General features: G+C 42.5%; 1 protein-coding gene across 3 annotated transcripts in view; it reads right to left on the bottom strand.

Annotated features, from left to right (window-relative positions):
* The window catches only part of map4k1 (mitogen-activated protein kinase kinase kinase kinase 1), a 46,763-nt gene that overhangs the window by 17,492 nt on the left and 15,541 nt on the right, over positions 1-13,730 (bottom strand). For 2 of the 3 annotated variants that reach the window (XM_025898203.1, XM_003456404.5), the window contains exons 2-8: positions 7,687-7,744; positions 5,888-5,978; positions 5,738-5,802; positions 3,995-4,050; positions 2,644-2,691; positions 2,091-2,133; positions 1,665-1,737 (exon numbers count right to left, since the gene is read on the bottom strand). In XM_025898203.1, the coding sequence (XP_025753988.1) occupies positions 1,665-1,737; positions 2,091-2,133; positions 2,644-2,691; positions 3,995-4,050; positions 5,738-5,802; positions 5,888-5,978; positions 7,687-7,696 (386 nt within the window). In that variant the 5' untranslated portion in view covers positions 7,697-7,744. Of the gene's footprint in view, positions 1-1,664; positions 1,738-2,090; positions 2,134-2,643; positions 2,692-3,994; positions 4,051-5,737; positions 5,803-5,887; positions 5,979-7,686; positions 7,745-13,254; positions 13,443-13,730 lie in introns of those variants that run through there. The other variant, XM_005461144.4, reaches the window with a different exon arrangement.

Here is a 13,730-nt window from a genome sequence, read left to right on the forward strand (position 1 = left end):
CTGCAGCACTATATACATATGAACAGTATTCAAAAATATAAAATGTACAAATATACAAATTGTGAAGAAAAAATAGTGTTAAATATTTACAGTGTGGGTTATTGCATGTAAATTAAGTATTGCACAGTGGTGGTGGTAGTTGTGTAGTCTGTGTATAGAGGGAAGACCTTGGGTTGGGGGGTGGAGCTGTGTTGTCAGTGCATGTGTGAGTTCAGGGTGGGTGTCTGTGAGTCTGTGGGTCTTTGTGCTGATGCACCTGTAGTGCTTCCCTGGTCAAAACCAGGATGGAAGCTGTCCTTGATGATGTTTGTATATCATGTAATTAGCAAATACCTGTGCTGTTGTACTCATACAGTTTATAAATGCAGCTTGCTAACCAAGCTTAACAGCTCTATGTAAAGTCTTAGCACTCCCCGCTGTCCAGCTTGCCAACTCAGTGCACTGAGGCATGTAGACACGATTAACAACGACCTGTTGAAGTTCAAGGTGATTTAAGTCAGTGGTCCCCAACCCTCGGGCCACGGACTGAGTCGTTTGGTACCGGGCTGCGAGAGTTGAGGCTCAGGTGTGAAATTTATGGTTTTCAGGGTTTTTATCGTTATTTTTATCGTTAACTCGGTTTCCCTGGGTCTGTCCCCATGTGTTATGAATAAATCTTCTTTTTTTTGGTACCGGTACTGGTTTTATTTTGTTGTATTTATCCCCGACACCTTATATATTTTCATGCGACACAGTGAAAATATTGTCGGACATAAACCGGTCCGTGGTGCAAAAAAGGTTGGGGACCGCTGATTTACGTGACTCTGGATGTGCCACAGCTGTTTGTACCACACGGGCTGCTCTGAGTGTTTCACAAACTGGGATTTTCAGGGATTTTAATGCACAACTATCTGCAGAGCTTACAGAGGAAGGGTCTAAAAATGAGAGCATTTCCAGTGGCATCAGCTCTCTGGGTAAAAATGCTAGAAGTCAGAAGAGAATGGTCAGGCTGCTTCGAGATGAAGAAAGACAAAAGTACAACTAAGATATGCAGAAGTAGATAGGCTGCAGCAGAAGACCACAACCACCAGGTGTGAATTTCCTGTTGTTAGCTACAGTTCACACTGGCTCACCAAAACATCAGAAGATGGACTGATGAGTCTCAGTTTCTGTTGTGACATTCAGATGGTAGGGTCAGGGTTTAGTATAAGCGACGTGAACGCAGGGACCCATCCTGCCAGGGTGCTGCTGATCATGGTGTGGACCTCTTAGTAGCTTCTGAGCATCGTTTAAACACCACAGTCTACCTGAGTATTTCTCTTAACGATGGCAGTGTACCAACTTCTGATGGTAAAATGGTTTTTCGAGCATGACAATTAGGTCACTGTACTTAGATGGCCTCCACACTCACCCAGATCTCATGAGTCACCCGATCATCATTGACGTGCAGCCAGCTAATCTGCAACTATGCGATGCTATGATACTATGTGACGCCCCGTGACGTCAACGTGGACTAAACTCTCAGGAATGTTTGCAGCACTTTGTTGAATCTATGATATAAAGAACTAAGGCAGCTCTGACCCAGGTCTACCAAAGTGTACCTAATAAAGTGGTGGGTGGTCTAAATGATCAGTTTTGTAGCGGAAAGGGACAAAAGCTGAACGACGTGTGAGTTTTGATCTTACCAATACGGCGTCCCGATGAAGGACATCCTGCGAGCGAGCGTGGCCGTGATCTGAGCTGAGATCCCAAAATCAGCTGCACAACAGAGGAAAGAAAACATTGAGAAACGCCAAAATAACCACAAATTAAACATGCGTTCATATATTTCAGTGACTTCATTTCCTTCTGTTGTTGTCGTTAAAAATGAGACTCACCAAATTATTTATTTCAGAGTTGCTGCAAAACGCTTCAAAAACTAAGAGCGCAATCTTTGACACGTTTGTGCTTTCAGCAAATCAGGTGAAAATTCAGAGATCTAATTCATGATTTGGTTCTTCAGTAAACACGACAGGGGAGATATCGTTGTGAGAACGTCTCTTTTTGCGGTGAATGAGTCATGCTAACCATGCCGGTACAGTGCAAAGCAGACAGTGCAAACTTCCACCTACCCAACTTGACCTCGCCCTGATCGTTGAGGAGGATGTTGGCACCCTGAAAGGAAAAGAGGGCGAGATAAAACATCAACACACAAACATCTTCTTCTATATATTTATAAAAGTCTTCTTTACCCACTCAGTGATCTTTAACTGAACCCACACAGGATGGAAATTAAAAAAAACATGCACAAGATTCATTCAGCTTCATTTAAGAATTTATTTTTATAGCGCCTGTTCTGACTAATACAGTTTATAGTTCCAAACTATATGCAGCTACTTTTTTGTTTGTTTGTTTTTTAACATGAAGAGCTTTCGCTTTCTTTCAAAATACATCACTGAGCTGCTACAATTAAAATAATAATAGTAATTTTTTAGGACTACCATGAACCCAAATCTTAAGGACAACGTTCGCCTTGTTTACATCTTCTTCTCTGCCACCGCACTGACCCAGTTTTTCCAATCTGCAAGCTTCATCTGCTCAGGTCTAATGTGCTCTCCCACAAAATAAGCAACATGGGGGGAACAAAAAACAAAGAATAAAAATCTCACATCACATTTCGCTCACCTTAATATCTCTGTGGATTTTCCTCTCTGCATGCAGGTACTCCAGGCCCTGCGCACACACGCACACGACAAAATAAAAGCCTTTAATTTAACCTGATAACATTTACACTTGATAAACTATGATCTGACGGGATTAAAAATTCCTCTAAATGCTCTAGTTTAACCATCAGGAAACCACTGCTGTGTAACTAGAGACTGGTGACACACTGTACAGTAGGACTGAAGTTACTGAAGTGTAGTTTCCTTTTTAAGTGTTGCATTTTGGAACAGCCTGTGCACTCATTTCACACACCTGTGACGTTTGTCTGGTTTAGGGGACGTTTTGTTTTATATCAATTATTTTGTAGCTCGTTGACTACCTCGCAACGGTTGGAAAGAGGCATCATTTGTGCTTTAACATATGATTCAAAGGCCCCAAAAGGGTGAAAACTCTGGATATCTGTATAATTTACCCAATGCCAGCAAACATTTTGATATCTTTTCTCAACATTTAGAACAACAAGAAACTCGTGAAAATAAAAGTCGCCGTGAGGGAGGCCTGAACAGCTGATGTCTCAGTGAAAACAGAGGTCATACTGCTCTGTGTATGTGGGTTGGATATCATGCGGTGGTCGACTCAGTCATTTCATAACCCGATTAGTTGACAGTTATTTGCTTCCTGTATTTGGTGTGACTGAAAGACTCATGCAGCGAGAGCTCCATCAGCATCTCTACGTTTGCGACGCAGTTTTTGCAGTCATACCACGACCAGGTTTGACTGAACAAATGACGTCAATGCGTCATCCACGTCGGCTGGGACATTGCTCGACTTCCCATCATTTATTTTATTTTGTTTTGTTTTTTTTACACAAGGCTTCACTCAGCTTGTCTTCTTAGCCGTGACAGTCAAATGAACATCCAAGTACTGGAACTACTCTTGTTTTCCTTTCCAAACAACTCTTTAATTCTTTAATCAGCATAACTGCTGCTGGGAGATGACCTTTACACAATAACACGTTGCCTCACAGCAGTTCAAACTCAGCCTGGATTTTTTCAGCTTTCTCCTGGAGCTCCAGCTTCTCCTGCCATTAAACAGGAGAAGCTCTCTATGCATGTTGTGGGTTGCCAGGTTTGCCAGCTTCAGGCTTATACAAACCAAGCTGTCTCCCGTACCAGACAATGCATATATTTTCCTCAGAGAAACAGAAAATACAAGGCTGCTGGGAGATGGTCACAAAATCCAGTAAACACAAATATTTACAGGTATGACTACTTAATATTTTTATTTAGTAAATGCATGTCAACACTAAAGAGGAACAAACAGTGTTCTTAGCTCACTAACAGGAAACAGGAAATTAAAAAAATGTGATTACCTGCAGCATCTCCCTGCAGATGTAGGCTATCTGTGGCTCGGACAGAGGACCGGTCACTGTGGAACATGATGCAGTTTTTAACATAACAGATTCAAAACAGTCACAGAACAACGCAGAGCTGAAAAAGGTTAATTTAGGAATAATTTTTGATTCAAATGATTAAATTCAATTCAGACTGCAGATTTTAAAAAAGATATTTCTGGTTTTCAGAACATTTCTGACCAGCTTCACTACAAACAAGCACAAAGACACGTCTTAAAAAAAGATATCACGATGCTCAGCGTGGGAAAACGATCTGAACTGTCATTTCCTTTTAAGATTTTTAATGCTTGCACAAAGACTTCAGTGCACTGTTAATACCTGTGGATCTGTAGCTGTCGCAGTGCTTCTGTATTCAGGACTGTTTTGGCCTTTCGTGCAGAAATTTGTCCTCGTTAAGAAGCAGAATAAAACCAGCTGCATGTGCAGGATGTCTGAAAGCCTCAAGCTTTCACGCTTGTGTATCTTTTGTTGTAAATCAGCTATAACCCCGTTATAAATTGTGGTATTGTTAAGGCGGCCTCACACTCATATTTATAAAAAACTGCCCTCCTTAATCTTTTTAAAAGTGCTAGTAAGGCATCTTTCAAGATGTCTACAGGTTTTCTAAACCTTCGTGCATTCTTCAGTTGAATATTTTGGGTTAAATATTCACATGCTATGTAAAGTATTGTGCATGTCTGTGTGTCTCTGACATTGATGATGGTCAGACTGATTGTGAACAGCTTTCCATTAACCTGATTTCTAGCTCGTTTTCTCCATAAATGCGTGAAACAGACTAATATTTAATATTTAACACTTTTCTACTTTCTGCTGTGATGAATGAGCAATGTCTGTGGCTCAGGAGGCGGAGCTTATCTAGTCCACATGCTGAAATGTGTTTGGGTCAGACACTGGACCCTTTAGTTGTTTTCTGAAAGTTGCGTTGGGTGCTCAGAGTAGTAAGGGACTTCTTAGCATTAAGAGTGAATTACAAAATATTACTAAATACAGGTGTAGTCAGTTAATTTCAATATCAAGTGCAAAAGAACTGAGAAATGCTTTTTTTGCATCAAATATCGCAATTAGAAATACATCTTATTAAATGCGAGTTCCCTTGATTTAAATATTGTCCTCCCTACATGTTGCACTCTGTTCCCACCTCTTACATGAAATCTTATCAGCATTTTTTTAATGTCAAACCGGCTACTGCTGGTCCAACGTGCCAGTAAAGCTGGGTTCTCTAAGCACCAGTCAATTTTCCATCATCAGCTGAGAAAACCCCCCCAGAAGGACAGAGTTTCTGCACGTTGTTTTGATTTTAAACTAAAGGTTAATGTGGCTGTGTTTGCAGAGATATTTGATTTTTTTCCTCTCTGCTGGTTAAAGACTCAGCCGTTTTACAGTTTTCACTGTTGGGCTGGTATCTGTCCGTTTACTGAAAGGGAAAATCACTGACACATGTGAACGAGACTCTCACCCTGGCACAGTTTTTATTCTTTTTTTGTAAAGCATGAAAGTGTGGGTGTGGGGAAAAAAGATCCTGTTCTCTCTCTCTTTCCACACAGAAAGGATTACTGGGTGTAGACGGCGCTGCCTTAAGTCCATATAAATCCACTCGCACAGGCAGGGACGATATCAGTTAATCTGACAGTCGGAGACACTTTTGCATCTTATCACACTCTTGTTTCCATCTTTAGCCCGACCTTGTGTCACATGACTCACCATGGTAGATATCCTGGAGGGAGCCTCCACCGCAGAACTCCATACAGATCCACAGTTTGTTAGCTCTGCAGACAGAAAAGGAAGACCTGTGTGTTAACGCCAAGGTTAAGAAAACAGGAGGGAGGAAGGAACGAGAAACAGGGATCTCACCGAATGTAGCTGCCATAATATGCCACGATGTTGCGATGCTTGCAGCTCTTTACGATGATGATTTCCTGCTGGATGATAGAAAAATCGTCCTCTGTGGGGTAAGACACAGAAGACACGTCTTTATTATCATCACCACCGTATTAGACGCAAACAGAGGTGCAGTCGGAGGGCACGTTTCATGTATTTGCACAGCCCTAATAGCACATTTTGGTTTATAAGTTGTGCTATTAGTTTTCAGCATCTGTTATGTTGCTTTTTGTACTGTTTTCATTTGCCTGTGTGTTTTAAACCTCTTGTAAATCATTTCCTTCTGTTTTTCTTTAAATATTTGTCATTTAAATTTAAATTTTAAACTGATACACTCAAATAATCAGTCTCTCATTTTTGCAGGTCAGACTAATCAGGCATGATTTCCATCCGTTTGATGGAAAATGATGAGGATAATCATACTGCTGCCTTCTTTGGTCGCTGGTAGAATCTAACAGTTTCCTGCCTCTGTATGTGTGATTTATGTCGTTGCTCCAACGATTTTGTAAAATTAAACCTCCCTAATGAAAATACAATGATGATTGGATGCAGTGATTGCACTGTATTAAAACAAGTTCAAGGTCTTTGACCACACAAAGCTGCAACAAAGCTGAAATAATATTTATTATCTTTGTCCATAGACGAGATAAAACATCTGCAGCCCAGCAAACATGGCTAAAACGCTGATGTCATCTCTGTGGTCCAAACTGGTCAAAGCTGCAAAACCTGAAACGTACCAGCTCTACTCAGATGGTGTCTTACACAAAGTGATCAGATAATTAAAATTAGGAATTAAATGAAATTTTTTGGTTATTAAATGGTTGTGAACAGACAGCCACACCATGGCCTCTCTAGGAGAGAACGTCCCAGCAAATTCACCCCAAAGTCAGTCAGTCATGCAATGTTCAGAGAACCTCCAAAAAAACAACAAGAGCATCTTCATCTCGGACTCTATGGGCCTCTGCTAGCATGTTACAGTACAACCGTACAACAATTACAGCTTGTTTATATGAAATGCAAGAGAAAGCATCTGAACAAACCACAAAACAATTCTTGGAACAATTTCCTTTGGAAAACCAACCACAGCACATCAGCAGAAACACCTCATGCTGTCAACACGGGGGTGGAGGGCTGATGATTTGGGCTTGTTTACACCCACATGACTTGGTCACCTTGCAGTGAACTGTGAACTCCTTTCTATAGCAAAGTATTGATAGCTGCCTGACAGCTAAAACCCGGCCAAAATTGGGTCATGCAACAAGACAGCGACCTCAATCTACAACAGAACGGCTGAAAATCAAAAGAATGAAAGTGCTGGAATGCTCCGGTCGAAGTCCAGACCTCAGCGACTGAAATGCTGCAGTGGGGCCTTCAGAGGGCCGTGCATAAACGAATGTCTGCAAACTGACTGCTGAAAAATCCCAATTCTGTCTTATGTGTTGCATGACGAGCCTCTGTGTGTCTCGGCCCCTGATGTCGGTATTAAAAACCTTGTGATGCAGATGTGTGAGTGGGACTCGGGCAGCTCAGTAGGAGAGCGTGCCGAAGGAAGGGTTCATAAGTTCAAGTCCCCCTGCAGATTTACACCTTTCTAACGCCTAACAAAGATGTTCAGGAGACTATCACTGGACCTCGAGCCAACGCTGAGGTAATGTCTCGACGTTGTCTCAACTTTCACACTTCAACATGAACACGAAGAATCACAAGAATTAAAAGATGAAATCAGCTGATAAAAACAAACAATAGTTTGAAGATTCAGGTAAATCTCTCACCTGGCTCCATCTTGATGACTTTGATAGCTGTCAGCTCTCCATTCTGCTTGTTCCGTGCCTGAAAACATAAAAAAGACAGATAATTTATTTTTTATAATCTAGTGCATCAGTCAGCTTTTAGATCTCAGCACTTTGGTGAGTTTCTTTTGTTTTTTGTTGTTTTCTTGTGTGCCAGTAAAAGCTTAATTTGCATGTTTGCTGTCCAGATCAGTGGAGTGCAAGATACAGCCCACCGCACAAAGCTGTGGCATTAAACACTCACACAGACACTCTCACACACTCACTCACACACACACACACACACACACACACACACACACACAGACATACGATGACCTTTAAAAGTGTGATCCCAGAAGGTGTCACTTCTCTTTGCGCACTTATTTATAAAAGAACTATAAAAAATGTTCTCACACACAAACATTTCCTCCGAGTTAAAGCTCATGCGCTACATTCTTACACACGGTAAAAACCGTACCGAGAAATAAAAACGGCACAATTATTTTCGTCCAACCGCTGCGATCACATCTAGGCGCATTGTTCCTTTGGCTGGCAGAGACGATTAAAGCTCTTACATGAGGGTGATCACACACATCATGTGACATGAGACAAATAGCACCACTCTGAAAGTCTAGCCTTGTAAGTCAGTCCAGAAAATAAAACTGATGAAATCTAAAAAGAAGCTGAGTGTGGTTTAATCACTTTACAGCTTGTGTTGTGCGTCACAGTCACACATGCTTCAAGTAAAGTCAAGTGAAATTTACTCACAAGCACATTTAGCAAAGACAAAGCTGTTCCACAGCTTAGAAGCAGCCTCTGTGAAGGCTGGTCTCAGGACCTCGGTACACACAGTATCAGCAGACCTCAGTGATCATGTGGGAGTATGAGGTTGAAATAAATGGGTGAGGAGGGCCACACCATTCTCACAATAACTTAATGATAAAAATAAACTCATAAAAGCGGGTTGAAAACTGCTACACGCTAAACGCAAAAACACGGTGAGGAAAGATGAAGGCCAACAAACTGTCTCTCAGCAGCAGCAGCGCTGTAATTTTTGAGTTGGTCTGAGCAGATCTCGATCACAGACCTGCCAGATACCAGACAGAGACACCGCTCCATAACGAACACGAGGCATCGAGGACGTCACTGCAATCATCAACGAACTAATGTTTCACAGCTGGCCCACTTTTTAAAGGTTTTTGTTATATTTGGCCGGTTTTAGAGAATTTAACCAAAAGTAACACTAGGTGTTCACGTTGGTCATCTCCATGGTAACCAAATTTTAGATAGATGTCATGTTTATCATCTTATTCATTTTAACAGAGACCTTAAGACTTTTTACATTTTAGGCTTAAATAAATCCTTGTATTTAGTACAGACTTACACAACTAGTCAACAGTTAAGCTTTAGCATTAACTGCACTAGAAACATTACCCAGTTAGTTATACTTTATTAACTGTTGAGACTAAATGTCACTAGTCAGAACTGCAAGCCTGATATGTGTGAAGGGAAGTTGTATATAAGCAAGGCACTGAAAACTGCAGTTCCTGTAGGTTCTTATATATCATACAGAATATAGAAACAACCTTTAACCCTGTCTGTGAGGTATCTTCCCATAAAGGTTCCAAAAAAGGAAAAGGGACCACAAAAATGTTCACCTACAGCAGATCAGTTACAGAGGGGGAGCTTAGCAAGAGGCAAAAATCCACAAACAGATGGCTGTAATACACAAGGAAACAAAACACCCATGAGGGGTAAAGCAAAGGAAGTAGGAAATGTGCAGAGACAAGGCGATGTGGCAGGTAAATGAGGGAAACAGGCGAGTGTGTATCACGGGAGGAACAGGTGTGATAGAAAAACCGCAGGGAAACTAGCCAGAATAAACAACTACTAAGAATGATATAATAAAACTGTGACAGAAAAGACATGTGAAACCCGACGAGGAGTAACAGATGAAGACTGTCACATTTCAGGCCCACTTATAGAACAAAGTGACCTGGTTTGCACCAGAGGTAAGCGAGGGTGGTCTCTGTCTGTACACCTTCGGAAAACCCGAAGACTATTCTAATGGTCATCAAACCACGTCTTTATTGATCTATACTGAGGTGTGACGACTCATCATTACGGGTAGAGTGTCAAATGTCGCCTTCTTAATTAGACTTAATTACTCAGGAAACAAAGTCCACAGCACACGCTCACCTGGACGAGTGGCGGCGAGCAAAGATGGAGACAAACACAGTGATCAGGTAGATAACTCAGGAGTAACTTCCTTTTTTCAGTGGTTACAGGCGCAGAGATGATTTTACACATATTGAACATCAAAGTTGAGATGTGACAGCTGCCCACACTCTCACTGCACTCAGAGGAAGAGAAACAGTCATAAGTGTAGTCGGTCAGCGAGGGCATGACAGCCTGCACACGTGTGACACGGAAAACTCCACTGCCTCAGAGAGGGAGTTTTAAAAAGCAACGACACGATGACACATGGGCTTCTCAACCACTCCTCTGTCCGAGGTACAAAATGTTCACAAAGTGATGTCAAAATGATGGCAGTTTAACCCCCTCCAACCATCCTCCGTCAGCCCGCGAGCACAGAGCAAGACTAGCAGCACACTAACTGCCACGTTATGTCATCCGTGTCCTTCACACTCATCTTGCTACTGAGCCGTTATAACAAAACCACTGTTTACAAAGCAGTTTGTGGTATTAGAACAACATCATTAGCATTTTAAGAGCAGGCATGTTTAAGATGCTAATTAAATGAGAAGAATGCAAGAAGGCAAGCAACAGCGGCCACCTCCACCTTGCTAAGCGCAAAATTCAATTTCTCGGAAAATTAACGCCATCGGCAAAAACAACGATGGAAGTCGACACTTTGCAGTTGGAGGTAAATTTAACGTTGGCGGTAGGCGGTCTGCGCCTCTGAGATTGATACTGAAATGGCACAGTGGAAAGTCTAGGTGTTGTAGTCACAGTGGGAGGGTGGTCACAAACAACTGACGACTTCATTTGCATTAAAAGGTTTCCTTTTTTTAGCCATCCTTACACAAACTCAAAAGGTAAAAGAACGATCGCTGTGTCGAGTTTACCTGCTGAGATTAAACTGTGTACAGCAAATTTAACACACTGCATCACAGCGGAGACATTGTTATCCCACCCCCGCGCCTCCAACGGCCAAACACTGACAACGGTTTAGCAGATCACTGAAGCACAAACTAAAGTTTAATACTCAAACTGGAGTTAAACTAGAGCACAGGTAGTTTTCAGGTGCTTGGGAAAGCTTTCCTCAGAGCCGCGGTTGGAGAACTGTGAAGCTCCGAGGAGCAGCACCTACGTCCTCATGGCATAAAAAGTAAATAAAGACTCTTTTATTTTCGTGGGCACAGCTTGGTCTAAGAGAGCAAGCTCATGTATTTATCTCTAAGAGACTGTGATAATGTGAGATGCTCGTGCAGCTCTGCTAATCTTGGCTCATGCTCCAGTTTTTTCTTTACTGCACTCTCTCTCAGCACCTTTGCTCTACATTTTTCTGCTGCGCAGCCACATGTCCAGCCTCAGGTCCAGCCTCACCCCGAGGAGTCATGTGAACCTGGGCTGAGCTAGCTGAGGCTGCAGAGCAGAACACTACCTTCTTCGCCAGCTGCAGTCTAAAGTGGCGTACACACAGGAAGACACCAGCAACCAGAGACCACAGAATGTCAATGAAATTCAGCGATATGCAACAACAACAGGCTTGTGACGCAAACCGGGTGGTCCCGAGTTAAGCTTTGAGGTGGATGACCAACCACCTGCTCCGAAAACAAAGCAAGATGAGCTGCTGTCTTACAAGGTGGAGGAGAACGTGTGCAAGCTGGCTTCTTTCCAGATTGAACATGTGCCACAAAATGAATCTAAACATTTGGGAAACCCTGCATCAGGTTGAAAGCAGGCAGCTGAGCTGATCTTTAGCTGAGTAACGAGTTATTGTGGTCTGTTCACATTTGCCTCTGATCAGATACAGCAGACCAGTATGTAAAAGAAAACAAAAACAGCATTGCTGAGAGAAGTTAGCATATTCTGCAGTAAGACTGGAGACCTGCCCAAGGTGTTTCCACCCTCCAGACCGATGAGAGCTGGGAAACGCTCAAGCATCCAGAAAACTGAATTAAAATTGAATTAAAAAGACAAAAAGAGCCCAAATACAGTCAAGAGATCCCGTTCAGAGACTCCAGTTAGTGCAGGTGACGCTACCAGACAATGGGAGGCTAGTAATGTTGTTAATGCTCCTCACTCTAAGCCTTATCAGATTAACTCCAGGACGGTTAACAAAAAACTTCAGCTGCATGAAGGTGGAAACTAACCACAGACAAGTCCTGGACACATTTATTTCTACTGTAAAGATTTATATTTGAACGTGGGATTAACTGGTTTGGAACAAAGCTCAAGCTGCCATCAGAGGAAGTTGAGTTTTTTACTTTCAAAGCAATAAAATGAATGAGTCCAAATTGAATAGGCTTAAATCTGGCCCGTCCTCCAGCTGGATAGCCTGTTTTGCCTGATGCTCAGTCTACCCTGCTGGGCTTCTCTGTGAGCATTTCACAATATTTGTCATGTTTTGTTTTGGATGTGGTCTCTAACATGAAACTGTCATAAAAATCCCTTCACTGTGCATCACAGCGCTGATGTCCAAAACGGCAGCACTGAAACTGCGTCGCTTGTGTGTACCTAAAGAGGCCGTGAGCAGAGCTTCGGTATCTGTCTGATGATGATTTGTGAGTTGCTTCTCGGAAAGTTTAGTCACTCTTATCGTTAGGGACGAGATAAAAACGTACCTGTGCGGTACCTTTTTGGACTATCTTACACAGCATTTCTGGGTAAAACTGAGCGATACAAAGCTTTCGCTTTGGAGTTTCTAACTCTCTTCTGAGAAGAGCAAAGGTCTGAGCTTACACGAGCAGTACAGTCAAACAAAAGCAATCAGAGCCTGAAAGCTGAGGCAAGAAAAACAACAGCGACAATGGAAACTCCATTCAATCACTGTGTGAGAGAGACAGACAGCAGAGGTCACTGAGAGGAAAGACGCCCTGTGCAGTAAACAAACAAACAAGCACACAGAGGAAGCTGTGGACCTTCCACAGAAACATTTCCACTTTGAAGTGTGGGCCGCAGAGGGGTGTTTCCTCTCGCTGACCTCTGTGATGATGACACTCTAAGCATCCTCATACTCTGCTTTCCTACAGTCTCGAGACAAGGAACGAGGTGAAGGGGAAAAAGAACTCCGATTACACCTCACATGAATCTGTTGTCCCTGAAAGCAGCCCCATATAAACACAGCTGTAATTTTAACCATATCTTACTTAAACATATCTAACTTTGAGCAGCCCCATAACACCCAGCACAGACATAAATAAAGATATAAACACTTACACTGGTTATTAAACATACTATTAGTCATACTCTGTCTTACTCACGGCTAAAGATAAGAAATCTCTGTCAGTCTCATCTCTCTGTGCTTCCTCTCTGGTGTGTTTAGTGCACACAAACCGGATGAATGTGTCCACATCTCATTCTTAAAACTAAAAAACACACCTGGCAGTTCTGAGAAGCGGTCAAAGAAGATGCTAAAGCTAAACTCTGGATTTTTGCGCGACCATCGGGGGGCAGGACATTTCTCAGTAGCCTGCAAATCATTTTGACCCGCTGTGTTGAGCTAAAGGTTGATTTTGAGCAGCGACAATAGAGCAAACATGGCCAATGGCGGATCTCTCTTATTCCACACGAGGCAGGACCAACGCCGCAGCGTCCGTAGTGCGTTGGCGCACATGCCAAAGATGCGCATTGAGCGTAGGCGGCCTCCTCCCTCTCACTTTCTCTCAGCAGGGCATACAACGACTACCGGCTCCTCGACGCAAAACGTCACACAGATCATTGTGAGGGATGGAAAAAGGAAGGGTGGAGGAACGGAGCTGAAAAGTAAACACCGGCCAGAAAGCACATGAGCTAAAACTTTCCCAGTGTTTGTAAAATGGTACGGGATAAAGGTGTGTTTGGAGGTATTAAGATTA

Source organism: Oreochromis niloticus, linkage group LG14 (assembly GCF_001858045.2).
Source record: "Oreochromis niloticus isolate F11D_XX linkage group LG14, O_niloticus_UMD_NMBU, whole genome shotgun sequence".
In the NCBI taxonomy this organism is placed as follows: domain Eukaryota; kingdom Metazoa; phylum Chordata; class Actinopteri; order Cichliformes; family Cichlidae; genus Oreochromis; species Oreochromis niloticus.